The 18,374-nt window shown below is 49.1% G+C and overlaps 1 protein-coding gene across 1 annotated transcript in view; it reads right to left on the reverse strand.

The window, feature by feature from the left end:
- The window catches only part of CEP63 (centrosomal protein 63), a 1,157,239-nt gene that overhangs the window by 748,596 nt on the left and 390,269 nt on the right, over window positions 1–18,374 (reverse strand). The window contains exon 7 of the mRNA XM_069618054.1: window positions 15,595–15,849. Within this exon, the coding sequence (XP_069474155.1) occupies window positions 15,595–15,849 (255 nt within the window). The remainder of the gene's footprint in view (window positions 1–15,594; window positions 15,850–18,374) is intronic.

The following is an 18,374-nucleotide window of genomic DNA, read 5'->3' on the forward strand; positions in this document are numbered from 1 at the left end:
TCTGGCCACATACGTGGTCCCTCGGCAGTAGCCCGGCTCTGCGTGCAAATGCTTTATCTACTGCCTTGGGAAGCGGTTTGCTCCAATATTTGGAGGGCACATGTCCTGTCGCTTAATTCACCTTGCCAGCTCTTCAGGTTCTTTTATTTGCGGTCGGCGACGGATATTTTATAGCAGGATTAGTCTCGGGAACAGAGCTTCTTGTTTAGGCAGCCATCTTGTCTTGTTGCTCGACAGCGCCCCATTGAACCGCAGAAACTTCTGATGCGGCTGGTAGATGGGAACATGCAGGTACATATCCTAGAGGTCTAGGGAACACATCCAGTCCCTTGCACAGAGAGACTTTGCTATGTGTGTGGGAGTAATCATCTTGAAGCGTTCGAGCGGTAAAGATGGATTGAGAAATGGCAGGTCCAGCCTGGTTGTTCTTGGGTACAGCAAAAATCCTGGAGTAGAAACCAGAGTCCCTGTCTGATTGAGGAACCGGTTCTACCGCCAGCATCTCCAAGAGCGAAAGGACGTCCCGTAAAAGAGCCCGGGACCCGATCTGATGAGGAGGAGGAGATGATATTAGAGGAAAACGAAGAGGGAGACTAAATCCTGTGGAGATTATGAATAGGATCCAAGGATCTTTAAAAGAGGCTTCCAGCTGTCCTGGAAAAGAGCCAGTCAGCCCCCTACTAGGGAGCGGTGTTCCCCGACTGTGGCATCACTGTTTCTTATCGTCAGAGGCGGGAGCAGAGGAGGGGGAACTGAAAAACCCACCCAAAGTCCTCTGCCATTTCCTCCATGGGACAGCGGTCCCGAAACCCATTGAAGCCAGTGAAAGCAGAGGGTTAGAATTCTATCCTGCCCTGAGACTGAGGGAAGGACTTCTGCCCTGGCTTTGTCAGGATGGCCAAGGACCTGGTGGTTTAAGTGGAGGTTTTCTTCTTAGTCAGCTCGTCATAGGTTTACGAATGAAAGAGGTCCACTCAAAGGGCAAATCTAGGATCTGCTCCTTCACATCAGATGAAAACTTAGTGGCATGCATTTACGCTGGTCTTCTCATTTTGACACTCAGACACAGCCCTCTGCTGGCTATGTTGATGTGGGAGACGGAAGACTCCATGAGGTCCTGCGCAACAGCCCGGGGACCCGCCAGACCGGCCTTGAAGGTGGCTTGCCTCTCCAAAGAGAGGTCAGGCAGAAACTCCCCGAGCTTCCGCCACAGCTTCTGGTAAGCCGCGGCTAAAAAGGGCGTTGGCTTGCTGCAGATGCAGTCCTGACATGGCATAACAGCGTTTGCCCAAACACTCAAGGTCTTCCTTGGAAAGACAACTGGAGTTGGCTCCTGAGGAGGAAGATGACAAAGACGATGGTTTAGAATATAAGAACTCCTCAGCCACCACTGAAGAATGTGGCTGTGGATGGGAGGTCAGGAGGATAGGCTCCCCGTCCGTCAACCTAAACCTGCTGTCCAACTTCTTTTTCATCTGGGCGTTAGCCCTGGGCTTCTGCCAGACCTTTCTCGCCACCTACAGGACATCCTTCTGGAGAGGGATGCCAGACCGGGCTGTGGTGCACTCGCCCAAACCCTCTGCTAGCACTCCGGACTCCTGGGCGTTTTCTCTGGCAGAGGGACCCCCCCACCCCCAAGAACTCCGCCAGGCCCTGAAGGCTGTCATGAAAGGCCTTAACGGATGCAGAGGGTTCATTGTTCTGGACGTCATCGTCCCCCGCCCCTTTTTTACAGCCCGAGGGGAGTCCGGGCCCTGGGACACATGTGCTGGCGGGGTCCTCCCTAGGTCCGGAGCCGAAGACAGGTCTAATGGCTGTTGAGGAGGAGGCGTTGGTGGATCAGGGGGAGGTGGCCTGGACCGGGAAAGGGCCCGGGACTGGTATCGATGTATCTTTCAGGAGCCCTGTCCTCTGAGGGGCACGAGGAGGATGAAGCTCTCAAAGAAGTGGTCCTCACTAGTCGCCAGATCCCTAGGGACCCAACCCTCTGATTTGCTGGGTCTCTGCTCCTGGTCGAGCGCCAAGGCGCCTTAGGCATAAAGCCGTAAGGCTGTGATGGGTAGATGTGTCCCTGAGGAGACCAGGTGCCTGTACCAGACAGTCCGCTGCTGCTTCTGGAGGGAAGGGGACTAGAATCTTCTTGCAAGGCCCATTCAATGGGTGAGAGCACAGGTGGGCCCTGAGTCGAATCAAAAATGGCCACCGGCCTAGCAGGCTCTGACACATGCCTTTCCGCCATTTTGGGGCCTTCCGCCACGCCCTGGGTGGGAGGGCGTGATGGCCCCGAGTCACGAGGGGGCTCAGACATTTGAGGACACACCTTGAGTCCTGTACCCAAAGCAGAAGCGTCGACCTCGGAGATCAATCTGGTAGCCACTGAGCCCTCAACCAGATGGCCAGTAGTCATAACGGCCGGCCTGACTCACGACCTCAGAGCGAGCTCTGGTTTGCCGCGCGCCCTCTGCACCTATGCCGGTAGTTGTGCTGGATCCAGGACGGACTCTTGGAGGTGGCACCCAGCGATCCTTTACCCCTTGGGGTCGAAGACGAGGTCGAACTTGATCGCCCTTCAGAGGACAGCCCGGTAGGTAACCTGAGCCCCTTCATTTGGGAGCTGGTAGCCTTAATGCCTCAGGTCTGACCCCAGAGCCCCTCGGCTTTGGAGCGGGAGGCCTTAGAGACCTTGGGCCTGCCAGAACCTGAATCCCAGGAACCCTGGCCTGTGGGAACCCCTTGGGAAGGGGTTGCCTCGCTGAGCAGCCGTGCTAAACAGAGGGCCTACCTTGTCTTAACGAGAAGTCCTTGAGACAAAGTCCTTAAGGTGCGCCGGAGAAGTGTGGAATGTCTCCCTCCAACGCGACAACCGATACTTCAATGTCCTGTGACCGAGAGTGCTGCAATCCGCACACGCGTCCCAGCGGTTGTCGGGGCCCCAGGCACTCAAGTCAGTGTACATGAGGGTCCGATGCTGGGAACAAGCAATCACACAACGGAGTCTCGTGAATCCTCCTGTAGCCGACATGTGCCGGGAGAGGCGAGGCACCAAAGGGAGGCTAAATAAGATTGAAAAACAAGGAAGGGGAGCAAGCAGAAAGATAATAAAGTCTCTGTGCTGGGTGCCAGGTCTGACACCGTTCATGCAGAAGAAGGGGACAGAGGTTAGATGCCGGAGGGGCGTTTCCACGCCCGAGGCCACCACCCGCGCGCTGTACTAAATTTAAAGGGGAAGCTCATTTTTTCGCTGCCAAAGGTTCCGGTACTGTCCCCATGTTGGGGACGCCCACAACGATGGACAAAAGGGGACGGGACGTATGAGTTTTGTGAGAAACCCAAAGGGTGTCTCACTTACTGGTCCCCGGAGATCTATCATCCAGGTGGCCAGGACACGGCCATCGCTACTGGATCCAGTTCCTGGGGGTGGATAATTGGGGGGAAGATCACATGGATGAGGGGTCTTCAGGGAGTGCAAGTGGGACACCGAAGGTTGAGACGCAGTACCCCCTTCCGCATAAGACCCTTTCCCCATCATACCCCGTAGGATAGTTAGAAGCTCTAACCCCCCCTTTCCGACACGAAAACTTGCTTACACTGTAACAGACAACAGACTAGCACAGAGCCGTTTACCAGACATGTCCCAACACATGGGTCAGGCAGTCAGGCAATTGATAATAACCATGCACACCTAACAGCCCTTTACCTTCCCCACAGGGATAAAAGAAGCACAAGAGTCAGGGTTCGAGTGGTCCTACAAGGGTCACGTCAAATCCCTTGTACACTCGAAAGTGTCTGACCCATTGGCGAGAGAAAGCTAGGGGAAGGGAACCCCCGTTTTCTGAAGAGAATGTATTGTGAATTAAGGCAAATGTGAACCTGAAGGAGGGATGCCAAAAGAAACCTAGGAAAAAGGGAACCCGGCTTTCAGATGAGATGAGCAAACCATGAAATGTGTTAAAGATGGCTATGTCAATCTGACGTAGGGATGCCAAGGGGAAAGTTAATGAGAATGAATCCTGCATTTTGATAAAGCAAAGTGAACTGTATATTTGGTAAATGTGAACCCGGCAGAGGGATGCCTGTGAATTGGGGTGAAGAGTAATACACCCATGAAAATTGTGTTGACAAGAGTGACCACAGTCGATGGTTGTCCTTAGTGGGGAGTTGTTTAAAAAGACATTAAGCCCATTGCACCCGACGGAAGGAGGTCCAAGTTTCAAGGAGGATCCGAGCCCTAAAGAGGATGATCCCGGGGGCGAAGAGCAATCGTCCAAGGTGCAAGATTACCGAAGGAACTTTTGTTTGTTTTTAGTTTTGATTTATAAGGCCTTCTAAGGCAAGAGACTTTGTAGGAAAAGAGAATGGCCCCTGAAGGTTCTGGTATTGTTGAACTGGAAGCCCAGGAGTGTGCTGTGCTCAGAATTCCCGCTTTGTCTCAAGCTAAAAACGTGGGCAAGGGAGACCCAGGCATTCCATTCTGACTTATTTTGTGAACACTTCTTTCTTTTCTGGTGAACATTATCCCAGACTCTTTTTGTAACTTAGTGGTAAGGATTGGCAATAGATTTTTAAGTATAGGCCCTTTTTATTTGTCAAGACACCACTAGGACTGCCTTATTCTTATTTGATGGTCATAGCTAATTCCCATCTTAAATTTGGGTTTAGATTAGGAATTTATCTCACCCATTATAAAGTTCAATAAACACACTTGAACTGTGATGATTTGTGTGTCTTTACTGTTGCCACCATGTGTTCCTTACAGTATAGACAATACTACGTTGAGCTCCCACGCTGGAGCAGGAGCCTTCAACGGAGAGAATGTAATGAAGAGGACCTTGAACTCCATAATGAGCCAGTGTGACCACAGGGAGTACTTGCTTGTGGTCTGTTTGTAACAGGATATGTTGGCTATGTGGACCTTGATAGAGGCGTGGGCGAAGGCCAACCTTGACCAGTGAGACAGGTATAGTAGAAACTACAGAGCAGTCACATGTAGCAGTGAAATCTTCTGTGGTTGGCACCACACTGTAAAACACTTCCACTTCTGCTTGTAGCAAGCTAATGTAGCAGAGGCCCTGGCTTAAGCTAGGATCTACTTGTATTTCAAAGGCAGTGAATAGTGTCCAAATTCTATGACTGCAGGAGCCAGGCTGTGAGGATCAGATGCTGGGTTGTGTTGCACTATTGACCCTCCTTCTCTGGAGATGAGGTCAGGAAGTGGAGGAAGTTTGAAGACCGGGACCACTGACAGATTGAGAAGGTCTGAGCACCATATCTGCCTGGGCCACGCCGGTGCAATGACGATCATCTTGCAGTAGCAACGTCCGAGGGTGCTGATCACTCGTAGCAAAAGCTGAATTGGAGGGAAAGTGTACAAGAAGAGGCCCTCCCACAGGAATGAGAAGGCATCCCCAGACTCACCTGCTGACGATATCTGCTGGCAAACTTCCGACAGTTGGCGTTAGCAGCCGCCACAAAGAGGTCAATCTGAGGAACACCCCACTCGTTGAAGAGACAAGACACATGTGCTTGTTGAAGCTCCCATTCGTGGCAGGACCACAGCTCCCGGCTGAGAGAGTCTGCAATGGTGTTCTTGATGCCTAGAAGGTGAAACAGGACAAGGAACATGAGGAACATGTGTTGAGCAATGACCCAACGCCACAGATTTTGTCCTTCCAAGGAGAGCGCAGCAGTTCCGCACCGTTTCCTGATGTAAAACATGTTGGCAGTGTTGTCCGTGAAGACCCGCACCACCTTTCCCTGGAGCAGTGGCTGAAAAGACTAGAGGGCCCAGAAGACGACCCGCAGTTTGAGGATGTTGATGTGCAACTCCTTTTCCTGAGCGAGCTAGAGGCCTCTGGCGTGAGAATGTCATGTGTGGGCTCCCCAACCCTCCAGAGAGGTGTCAGTCGTGACTCTAGCCTGATACAGAGGGATCTGAAAGCGAGAGCCCTGTGAGAGGTGTGGAGGAACTGACCACCATTGCAGAGCATGATGGAATGCCCAGTTGAGGGCGATCTTGTCAGTCCATGTGCCAATGAGTTGCCACCTGGCATCTAGAAATTCTTGAAGGGCCCTCATCTCTAGCCCATAGGAGGGGACCAGATGGATCCAGGATCATCCGCAGCAGGGCCTGGATGTACTGTACGGTTGCCATGGAAGCTGACGATAGCCGCTGGACCTTTTCCATGATGGCCTTCACCCTCAGAGAGTCGGAAGATGCAAGAATGTGTTGAGTTGGGCACCCAGGAACAGTGCATTTTCTTGCGATGGCACTACGCAGGACGTCAGCTAGCTGACTGAGAATCCGAGCAAGGTACAAAGTTGTATGGTCTATGCGAGCAGCAGCACCAGACGAGCCAATCGTACAGGTAAGCGCAGATTCCTTTGTGGTGCTAATTGACTGCCACTGGTGCCAGGCATTTGATGAATATGCTTGGGGTTGATTTTAGGCCAAAATGCAAGGCCTTCAACTGGTAATGTCGCCCCTGAACAACAAACTGTAAGAACTTCCGGTGTCTGTGATGAATGATGATGTGGAAGTAGGTATCTTCCAGGTCAAGGTACGGCAGGAAATCCACCTTCTACAGTTGGTCAAGTACGTGCTGCAACATGACCATCCTGAACTTTTGGGATTTGTGTAACTTGGAGGGGCCGCAGATCTAGCTCCACCCCCCTGACTTCTTCCGTACCAGAAAGTATCTGGAGTACACTCCAGCACCCCGTAGTTGCTGAGGCACCGGTTTTATTGCCCCTTTGCCTAGCATGGCTTGAACCTCTTTTAGCAGCTGAGCCACTTGCAGTTCTTGTCTCCCAACAGGAGGAATGTGTGGGCATTTGTCCTGGAATTCCAAAATGTGCCCCTGCTGAAGGACATCAAGCACCCATTTTTCCGTAGAGATCTTTTGCCACTGATGGACAGAATTTGATAGTCAGCCACCCACTGGGGTGCAGAGGTTGGGGTGTGGGACCTGGGCCGGTTCAGGCCTTCTTCTGCATTTGCGTCCTGGATGGGAGGCGACGACGACGGTGGGTGCCACTGCCGCAGGGCTGAGAGTGTCCACTCTATGCCAAAGATGAACTGCCAAAGCGCACAGCTTTGGGGACTTGGTTCCACCCTGCTTGTTGATGTAATACATTGTAATGACATTGGCTGTCAGGACCTTCACTCTTGCGCCCACTATCATTGGTAGGAAGTCCTGAAGGGCTAGAAAAGCTGCTATCAGCTCCAAAAAGTGTATCTGATCATGAGCCGCCTTGCAAGTTCCACTTGTCATGAATTTGTATGTCTCAAGGGAGGCTCCACAACCTGACAGAGCGGGGTCTGTCGTTATGGTGAACTGATAAGGAAGGACCTGAAAAGCCATTCCAACTCGTAGGTTGTTGATGACACAGCAACACAGTAGGTCTTGCTGTAGCCATACGGGAACGGGTACTGGCATCGTTGCAGGGTCTCTGACAATCGAGACCATGAAACTGCCAGATTCAGTTGGGTGACTGCATCCATAGCCTCATCATAGGCCCTAAAAAGACACACGCTGCATCAGACCCGATAGGTGCAGGAACCACCATGCTGTTGTCTGAGCATGGGAAAGGTACAACAAAGTTTCCAGCAAGTTGTGCAACCTTGCTTCGGTCAAATCCTTTGCCCTGCTCAGAGTCCAAGATGAAGCCTACGAACTCTAGCCTCTGAGTGGGAATGAGCATGGACTTCCTTCACGTTTACTGAAAGGCCTAGAGCATGCATAAGAGCGGGAAGATATCGTAGATGCTGTGATATATGGATTGGGGACTGGGCCCTGATCAGCCAGATGTCCAGGTATGGATATAGGCGAATGCCTTTCAGGTTTAGAAATGCAGCCACCAGCACCATCAGCTTGGTAAACACCCTTGGGGCGGAGCTGCGGCTGAAGGGCAAGACTGTGTACTGGGAATTATCCTGGACTATTGAGTACAACAGATAAAGGCGGGGAGAGGGCCAAAAGGGGGACATGCAAATAGGTGCCCTGCAGATCCACAGCTACTAGCCAGTGGCCTAGTTAAAGGGATGACTGCATGAGTGCGGGTGGGATTACCTTGAATTTGTCTTGGGGTAAGAAAAAGATGATGGTATAGCACCATCCGCAGGCCAGCCTTGGTCTTTTTTGGAATGGTGAAGAACATATAAAAGCCCTAACCCACCTCCGAGGGAGGTACCCTCTCTACCCCATCTATGAGGAGCAGTTTGGCTATTGCTTGCGTAAGGGTGTGATCCTTTTTGAGAAGGTGGGATGGTGGCTTAGGGGGCGATAGCCTATGTGGACCACTGACAGAGACCAATTGTTGCATGTTATTAACCTCAACTTGGCAAGACGAAGGTGCACTCAACCTCCTAACAGTGTGCTGTGGAACTGCACCCTCATGTCACTTAAGACAGTTTCAACTCTGGGGGGGCAGAGGGCTGGGAGAAGAACTCCCAGGGGGCGGGCATTTCTGCTTCTTACGTGGCGCGCTCGTGATATATCCAGTCTAGGAATCCTCCTGAAGTCTTGGAGGTGAATGCCAGTCTCTGAAGGACTGAAGGCCAAGGATTTGTGGCGGGTTTGACAGCGCCTCCAAAGATTTCACCATCTGTGCACTGTTCTTTTTGTTCAACTCTTTACCCGTATCTGGACTAAATAGCTCTGCCCCATTATATGCAAGGTCCATTTTCAGTTCTGGACATCCGGTTATAACTTGGGGCTTGTAAAAGTGCTTGGTAACTGGTAGACACACCTAGGGCCATACCTGTAGCTTCTGTGTCAAGGCAGTGAAAGGTGGCTTCCATGAGTTCTTGCGCTCCTAGGAGGGCCTCAGTCAAGCCTGAGCGGAAACCTGCTTCATACTCGGGAGGGAGGAGCATATCGCAGGCGCCCACTTCCTTCCAAAACTTCAAATTGGCTGCTGCTGTTACTGCTTCAGAAGGTTCTGTGAGGATGAAGAAGCAGATGAAGATTGTTTCTTTCCAACGAGTGTTGCTGTGTTACGATCATAGAATGAGCGGGAGAATGGCCCTTAACACAGCTTGTCTGCCGGAAGGGACCTGTGTGCCTCATGTCCACTATTTCAAGGCCCACGCCCCCATATCTGGCTGTAATTATATACCTGACCTGTCTGTGGCTTTCCTAGACAGAACATAAGAGGGAATTCCTTGGTCCATATGTGGAGTCTCCAGAACTGGAATCCCCATGTATTCCATCAGGCCGTGTACCCTGTCACGGAAGAGTTTGAATAACATGGGCACCTTCTCACCGTCCTGCAAAGTATCATCCTGATCATCCGATCGCCATCGTCTGGCGGGCTAGGAGGGTGCGAAGGTAATGGAGATGGGATTTCCTTCAGAACAGGGGGGTTTGGAGGAGTCCATGGACTGGGCACATGTGTCTACTGACAGTGAAGGAGGCGACGGTGCCGCTGTTGTCCCAGACTGAGGAACTCTGAGGAGAGGAGATGAACATTTCCTTCATGAGGGATTTCAAATATTGTCTCACTGGCCTACAGTGCATGAGCTTCTGGAAGTTATTGAAGAACCGGTCTTCCAATGAAGGTCCTTAAGAGGAAGTGCCTGCTGAAGACCTCGGGAAGAAATTGCTGATGGGCACTGCGATAGATGGGCAGAATATACCCTCACACAGGACGACCATTCAACCTGTAGAGAAAAGGCTAGAGCGCTACACTACCTGGAGACAGAGGCGGCAGAAATCTCTCGACATACACAGTGTGTGCGCCAACGTAGCCAGGATTCTTCACCAGGCAAATGGCCAGAATCTGAAATGGAAACTGAAGAGGAAACACGTTGAGCCATGGCTTGTCGAGGATGAGTTATGACCTGGATCAGAGCACAGACTGTGTTGCCCCTTGACGAGATATGAGGAGCAAAGTCTTCTTCTAGAGCATTGGATCTTTCATAGATTCACATGATGTGAATATTCCCTGTCATCAGGCTGGGAAACCCCAGTAACATTGATTTAGTAATTTTCCTATGGAAAAACTTTGACAACTTGAATGTCCCATTGACATCGTTTTGGGCGATTTTGGCAGCAACAATGGGACGTCGAGTGTTTAGCTCCGCCCCAGCAGCTTCCCCTCAGATTTCAAGCGTCTTCCGAGCTGTTGGGATTCCTCACGTTTCTCTTCTGAGAGAAAATTATTCTACAAGAAAATCTTTTTTCTTCAAATTTCAACTTTCGGTTCTTCTAACGTCGAAATATATTGATTTCCAGTTCCTTCATGGAAACTTCAGGACCAAAGAAGTCCTTTTTTAGGCCATGTGAGACCTGCGGCCTAAAGAATGCTTATGAGGGGGACAGGCACACAGAGTGCCTTTACTGTCTGTACCCGAACCATTCGGCTGACGGATGCAACATCTGCCAAGGTTTCTCCCAGAAGACCCTTAGGGACAGGAACCAACACCTTATCTGCTGGCTCAATGAAGGGGCCTATCCGAGGTTGGCTCGCCACGGAGTGGGAGAGCAACCACTGCCTCTGACAAGAGGTCCCCGTCATGACAGAGGTCCAGGTACGAGGAGCCGGTGGCTAAAAAGCAGAAGACAGATGAGGCAAAATCGTCTTCGGGCCACGATAAGCCCAAACACTGTTTGCCGGTAAAGAGACCTCTGTCCAGTGCTGAAAAGTCCCATACAGGGTCTAAACACCCTTCCAAGAGCACTTTGTCGAAGTTGCCTTCGGACAAAACAAGAGAAAAGGACTTGCACCCATCCTCAAAATCTGCAGACTCATACCGGAAATCTCCTTCATCAACAGACAAACACGAAAACAGACCAGCTACGACATCCTCCTCAACCTCGTCGTTGAAAACATCTACCTCGACGAGCAGCAAAAAACAATACTCATCATCAGAATCGCAGAGGTCTTCCTCCGGCCACGAGTCATCATCAAGATACCAGTCAACAACCAAATTGTCATCAAAGCCGCTGTCAACACCATCAACGACGTCAACGACCACGACAGAAATTTTGTCAGGGTCTACGGCTCATCTAGGGCTCATCTCGGGAGGATAGCTCAGGGGCAATGTGCATGCCTTGGAAGCAAGACGACACGGAGCATAACAGGTTTGATCCCCGGCTCTGCGCTTAGAAACCTCTGCTGAAAAGCTGATGCATCTATCGACCACCAGGTTGGAAGTTTCAGAATTGGAAGGGTATATTAAAAACCCCATCTGAGGCCGCGATACAGCACAACCAGGCTTCTCTGGGAATGTCCCCTATGGAATACCCAGTTGTCATGCCAGAAAACATTCTGCAGCACAAGATCACGTCGGATTTCGAGCCTCTGCCATCTGAATGCCAAGGGGTGTTTGAATCGGATCCTGAAGAAGGAAAATCTGCTGCTCCCATTCGGTAACTGGTGACAGTGGTAGACATGGCTCTAAGATCTCAGGCACCTGCTCTACCTTCAATATTGACAGGTATAGGATGTATACAAATGCAATATCCCCTTCTAAGCCCTCAATCCCTGCTTTCCCTGCATGTCCTTTCCACACTGCAGTCTCTACTAGGTCAGCTTGACGGCAGACTTCCTCTTCCTCAAGCTCCAACTATCCACCCTTATGGAGATCCACATGTTACCCCTCAACGAAGGGATGCAACTTACCCCTCTCGAGACCAGGGCACACGCTCTAGGATGCAAACTCCTCCTAAACCTCCACGTACATTTAGCCCACGAAGGAACGAACAAGAGGGTGAATTGGTTGACACGGACCAGGACACTGATCCGAGGCATACAACTTCCACCGCCTCCTCCTCTCGAAGCAGAGCCGACACATGGGACACAGATCCAGACCAAGATGCCCCAGGTAGCCCGCTCAGCCTTCGCTCCCGGATGATATTGGAGCTTTTCACTCCAGGATGTCGAAAGTATTCCAGGAGTTTGGCATAATTCCGGTTGAAGTGAAAAAGGATTGTTTCCTCTTCGATCATATAGGTAAAAGATAGAAAAGAAGTATTTTCCATACCCATTCTGGATCATGTGTGGCAGGAGGGCCTCCATACCATGAAACATCCCTTTACAGCGCCTGCAGTGAAAGGAAGATTGGAAAAGAAGTTTAAAGCTCCAGATTCCACTCCCAAATGTCTCACTTCACAACCGGCTCCAGAGTCAGTGGTCTCGGTTGCAGCAAGCCGTAAGGCTAGAACACAGCATAAGTGTGCCACTCCTCCAGATAACTACAATAGAAAAATGGTTGCCTTTGGAAAGAAGGTTCTCACCATTGGAGCAACAACTGTAAAAGCAGCCAATGCTCTGGCTATAGTCGCTCAATATGATCAAGAGAAGTGAAACCGTTTGGCCCCTTTGTTGGAACATCTGCCAGAACAGCAGAGAAAGGAGGCTATGCTGTTGGTGCGAGAAGGAGAAGAAGCCTTGAATCACAGCATCAACATAGCTCTAGACCAGGCTGAAACTGTCTTAAGTAGATTAGCAATGGGGTAGTCCCGAGACGCGACGCTATGCTACGCAGACTTTCGCCAAGAAGTACAGCACAATGTTATCGCTATGCCATGCGAAGGGGAAAATCTATGCAGGGAGAATATCTATGAAGCCCTTAAAGCTATGAAGGCGGACTCAGATACGACTAGATCTCTCACTACCCTGCAAAACAGGAGGTCCTTTCGCAGAGTCTCAGGTAACGCAAGATTCTCAGGCCCCAGGGACACAAGGGATACAGTAGATCCAGATATTATTCTCAGGGCTACAAGCGCAATTACCAATCCTGCAGCGCAATAGAGAATACCACGGGCAAAGAAAGCGCAGATCTTCCACCTCCCAGAGAGGTCGGCAGAATAAGGCACAACAATGACTACCACAAGGGGAGGACTGAGGACTGTTTTTGCCAAGTTCCACAACTACAGTGACAAAATGAAAATATTGGAAAAGGCAAAGGCGAAAGGTCCGGTTATGTATGGCGCATCTAGAGAGACGATCTTCCAAGACCTGTCCACCCTGACGTTAACAAAGCGGAGAATGTGTTCTCCCCTGACCAAATGGTTGAACGATAAAGGATTGAGTTACAGGTGGGGGTTCCCGTTCTCCAGTTCCTTCGAATTTGATGGCCACAAATACGACAGAGGAAGACATTCAGAAAGTCACAGGAAACATGAAGACCAGGCCGGGGGACAGGCAGTGGTTAATCATGGGACCCAGGAGATGACGGATACTGGGCGCCAGGAAATATAGAAAGCTGAATACATTGCCCGCTACTGACACTTGATTCTGCTCGGAGATAGTTAGATGCAAACAAGAGGTCAGAATGTCTTTTTTCACGATGTAACGGGGTGAAGCAGGTTTTAGCGGGTCATTGCAGAGGCCGGCTCAAGTTGTGTAAGAATTGGGGTTTAGGTCCTTTCGGGGGAAGTATGCCGTTCCCTAACGTTAGGGTTGAGGATTGGGGGGGTGGTGGGAGGTGAACCGAGAGAATGTGGTTTGGAGTGGGAGTTAAGGGGAGTGGGGAGCTCAAAGTGTAGGAGGTGTTGTATGCAGGGGACCGGCAAGGAGCTGGTTCAAACTGGTGGCCAGATCTTACTCTGGTGATGGTAACCAGGGGGATTCGGGCACCGAGGCGGGTTAAAAGGTGGGCAGGGTGGGGCTAGTTTTGAAGGGGGTGGTACACGGGTCTTCTCAAAGTGGTGTTTACTAGAGGAAAAAGGGTGGAATTATGTGAGCAGGCTGTCTAGAGCCCTAAAGGGAGGCAAGAGAAGGAAAATGGGAGGATGGCTGTCATCCAGGGAAATAAGGGGGAGGCCTCCTGAGGGTTAGGACGCTGAATGTGAAGGGTATGAAGGCCCCCACTAAGAGGTCACTGGTGGCTAGGGAGGTGCGTAGAGGTGGCTTTGATGTCCAGTTCATGCAGGAGAACAAGTATGCACAAGGGGAAGAACGGAGGGTCCCGGGCAGGGCACTGGGCCAGGAATATTGGGGGTCAGGCCCCCTAACAAAGGCCAGGGTTGGAATCCTTTTAAGCAAGGGGATAAGAATGGAGGCCACAAAGGTTTGGGCGGATGTAGAGGGACGGGCCCTATTGATCTCGAGGTCCATAAACAAGCTGCAGTTCACATTTGTGACAATCTACTGCCCAAATATGGGGCAACAGAGATTCCTGCTGAAAACTCTCCCAAAGATAATGCTCAAAGCCTCGAGCCACATAATATTGTGGGTGATTTCAACATGTGGGCGGATTCTGAACGAGAGAGGTGCCTAAGCGAGCACATGGGGAGGTCCTGGAAATGCTGGAAGTTTATGGGTTACAGGACATATGGCGGCATTTGTACCCAGAGTAATATCCGGCCACCAGTTTGAAACAGCTCCTTGCCAGTCCCCTGCATACAACACTTCCTACACTTTGAGCTCCCCACTCCCCTTAACTCCCACTCCAAACCACATTCTCTCGGTTCACCTCCCACCCCCCCCTCCCAATCCTCAACCCTAACGTTAGGAAACGGCATACTTCCCCCGAAAGGACCTAAACCCCAATTCTTACACAACTTGAGCCGGCCTCTGCAATGACCCGCTAAAACCTGCTTCACCCCGTTACATCTTGAAAAAAGACATTCTGACCCCCTTGTTTGCATCTAACTATCTCCGAGCAGAATCAAGTGTCAGTAGCGGGCAATGTATTCAGCTTTCTATATTTCCTGGTGCCCAGTATCCGTCATCTCCTGGGTCCTACGATTAACCACTGTATGGAAATATACATTGTATGGAAAGCGCAGTGCAAACAAACATTTACAACTATTCTAACTGCATTACATAAACCATGACTTGGAATTAAGTTTCCCCAGTCTGGCATGACCACTTCATTCAAGCATGCTTTTTATCTGCAGATTCTGGAACTCGCAGGCTCCAATTTATAAATAAAATAACTAAATGCAAAGAAAAAACAACACTGGATGGGATAATCAAACCTGAGATGGCATACTTCAGATCTCTTGCTAGAAATCCATTTCTAGACATAACTTCCTTGCTTGATTCCTGTAATGTGCTAAATTAAGCTCCGTTCACTTACAGGTTACAGATCAAAGGGGTGTAACCAATGCACGGATGCGATAGTCCCCTAAACTCAAATGGAGGTCATTAGCAGCAATTAAAGCATGCGAAGTTACCCCTAACCTTCTACTTTAGACAATTATAGAAAAAAAGTGCATGCTGTCTAATAGCACTCCGACCCTTACCAGAATTAACAATCTACACCCTATCCAAAACATGATTTTTAATATAGCAATCTGGAGGGTTTCTTCAAATACGTTAATTTATTAGCATGTCCTTTTGGATAGAGTGTGGATTGTTCATTCTATAAGGGTCCGAGCGCTATCAGACAGCATGCACTTTTTTCTATATCTGTTTACTTACAATTGCACTTTCAGGGTGATATATATGGCATGTGTCTGTAAACTAAGAAATCTAAGTTCTAAGACAACGGGCTCAAATTGCTGTCTCCACTACCCTTCTTTGTTTTGGGTCACACCTGTGGCTGTGCATAATTAGAAGAAAATACAAGATTTAACACTTAAAATACTTCAATACACGAGAGAGGAATATAAGGGGCTTGCCATCATTCCACTGCCTTACCTCTAGATGTTTGCGAGAATGTTGCAGCTCATCTTGAGCCTGCAGCTGCTCTTCTTTAAGCATGCGATTGGCTCCAGATAGTTCCTCCAGCCTAATTTGTAGCCGTTCAATCTCCATGTCCCTAGAGCAGATGGTGTCGTTGGCCCTTTGCAGCTGGGTGTTCAGGTGCTGGATCTCAGACTGGCTGGAAACCTCCAACTGCTCATGCCTCTGCTTCTGGCTGCTAAGCTGGGACAGATACTTCTGCGACTGTTGCTGAGGTTAAATCACAGACATAGCATACACACATGTAAGTATTTTTCTTCAATTTGGCCATTTCAAACAAAACATAAAAGGTGCCCAACTAAGGCTAGTAGACAAGTGGTGATTGTAATGTGCCATTTAATCCAGATATCAATGAGAAAGGCCTAACAGTTGTGGGCGTCAAAGACATTAGGTAAGCTGCTCAAGAGGAATAATTACAAAGATTTTCGAAGGTTATAATATTCCCACATACACAAATATCCATTATACTTTCATAGATTTTGTCTATTTCATATCATGCTAGCAATAAACTCCCCCCCTACCATAAATGCTTCCCGCCATCATCTCCGATCACGGTGCTCTATTTGTCAAAATGTTGTCTGAAGACTAATCAAGGTAGGAAGATGGCCCTGCAATTCCACACACAAACATAATGTAGACTATGCCTTATACCGTCAAAAATAAATTCACATATTTTAGGAGACTAATAATGAGAGCATTAAAAACATACATGCAATATGTGTAACCGGTTCCATGTGATAATGTCGCTTGGAAAAAGTCGCCAGGTAGGTTCTTTTTTTTCCTGACCCCTAAAATACTTACCCTAATTATCTAGGAGGGGTATAATTTTATATACAAACTCCAATCGTAGAATATTTGGATAAAGTGTTTGATTTTACCGAGGGTGCATTTTTGGGAAGGTAGCCATTTCCTAGGCGACTTTATCAGTGAACACTGTATAACCAGTTGCTAAAAAAAAAAACACAGAAAAGATACAGAGGCCTAGCACCTAGCTTAAATATTACAAATTCACAAAAAAGGACCAAAGAGTATATAGGAAAAATGGATACAGATGTTTTTAGAAGACTTGAATTGTTTGCAGAACAGAGGCTTCTTGAGATCATGGAAGCCAGCATTCATAAGTAATGTTATCCACTATTAACACTGCACCCATCACCACCATAGTGGTCTTGCAACGCCAGGCCTTGTCTGAAGGGTGGCATATTATGTCCCTGTCAGTGTGTTGCCAGACCTTAGTCTGTGGAAAGGAAGGGGAGGGGTTGCAGATAAGGTGATAGGAAAAAGAAATTAAACAATAGTATGACCCATCAGAAGGGAAAAACAATTGGGATGAGTGGATTATGGTTGTCGAAGTAGGGATATATGTTTGGTAAGCATGAGTGAAGGAAACGAGAGTATAGCTTGTCACAGAGCAGAGTTTTATGGTGATGGCAATATCTAGAACCGACAATGCATGGTATGAGATGTAATTAGATGAGGAGTGATTGCGTGTTAGACTTGGGAGGTGCTAAAGGGCTCCTAGTATTGTGGAGGCCTTCACTAGACTAGATTGTAAGAAACAAACCCAGTATTGAGGGAAGGTACTGGGTTTGCCAAGCCAGCTGACCGAAGTGTCGGTGGCAAGTGTTGGAGCTACATAGAAGTATGCCTGGGTTGGCACTGGTTAAGTGGTAGCTGGGGAGAGGAAGAGGATACATGATGGACCCGTGCCCATTAATATTAGTTCTGTACGCTACGAGCTAGGTATAATTTATGGTAACTACACAAAATAACATTCATAAAAATCTTGTAAAACAAATGGATACTTTTGTCAAGAAGCGTGTCTAGCTGCTGTCAAGTATGGCATTCAGAGCTGCTGAGGGCAGGAAGGCACCCCAGGATATGCTAGACACTGGATGCTGAATCAGCAGGGATGCACCCAAGAATAGGCAAGAATTGGCAAGGCGCGCATCCAAAGTGCTTACCAAGTGTGGCTGTTTGACTGGGACCCCTGCTTGCTCCTACTTCAGCTCGCCATTGTTTTTGTATGTACGGATAATCCCCAACAACCAACGCCATCGGCAAGCAGAAGTTCTGAAGCTGCCGTAACAGCGTTACAGCAACATAGCTGATTAGTGCCTCTCCAACTTCAACAAGTAAATTGGAATTTACACTCTTTGACCTCTGTGAACTCCTTGAACTATTACACTTCCAGGGTCGCAGCTTTCCAGCGTTGCCTTGTGCTTCTCTTTTGCAAATCTCATTCAGTGCGAGTAAACTCATTCTTTATTCTTTTAGCTCCGCCTCCCTGCCCGCCCCCAGTCCGCCTCCAGCCGGCCTCCAGCTACAGCACACCACGTCATAAGCACTGGTGCACACGCATCGCGAGTACGCATCCGAAGTGCTTTCCAAGTGCGGCTGTGCGGCTGGCGCGCGGGGCCTCTCCATCTGAACTAATCTCTATTGGTAAATGTGTTGTTGCTATAAGGGGATTTTTAGTAGCTCTTGTTTATACAATTTGTTTTGACTATTCGAAATTTGAAAAGTGCATATTGGCGTTGTGCTGGTTTTTTACGCCCGAATTGTGCAAGTCTTTTTTTGGCTGGCCTTATTTACAAATGAGTGGCTGAATTTATTTTCCTGAGACAGCCTATTCCTTCTTATTTTCTAACATGGTTAATGGCCTCAGGAGTGGGAGAAAACTCAATGACCCACAATGCCCCACGCCGTTGCCTCCTATTAATGTGGCTGTTAAG

Source organism: Ambystoma mexicanum, chromosome 10, assembly GCF_040938575.1.
Source record: "Ambystoma mexicanum isolate Mex_15411 chromosome 10, UKY_AmexF1_1, whole genome shotgun sequence".
Taxonomy (NCBI): Eukaryota; Metazoa; Chordata; class Amphibia; order Caudata; family Ambystomatidae; genus Ambystoma; species Ambystoma mexicanum.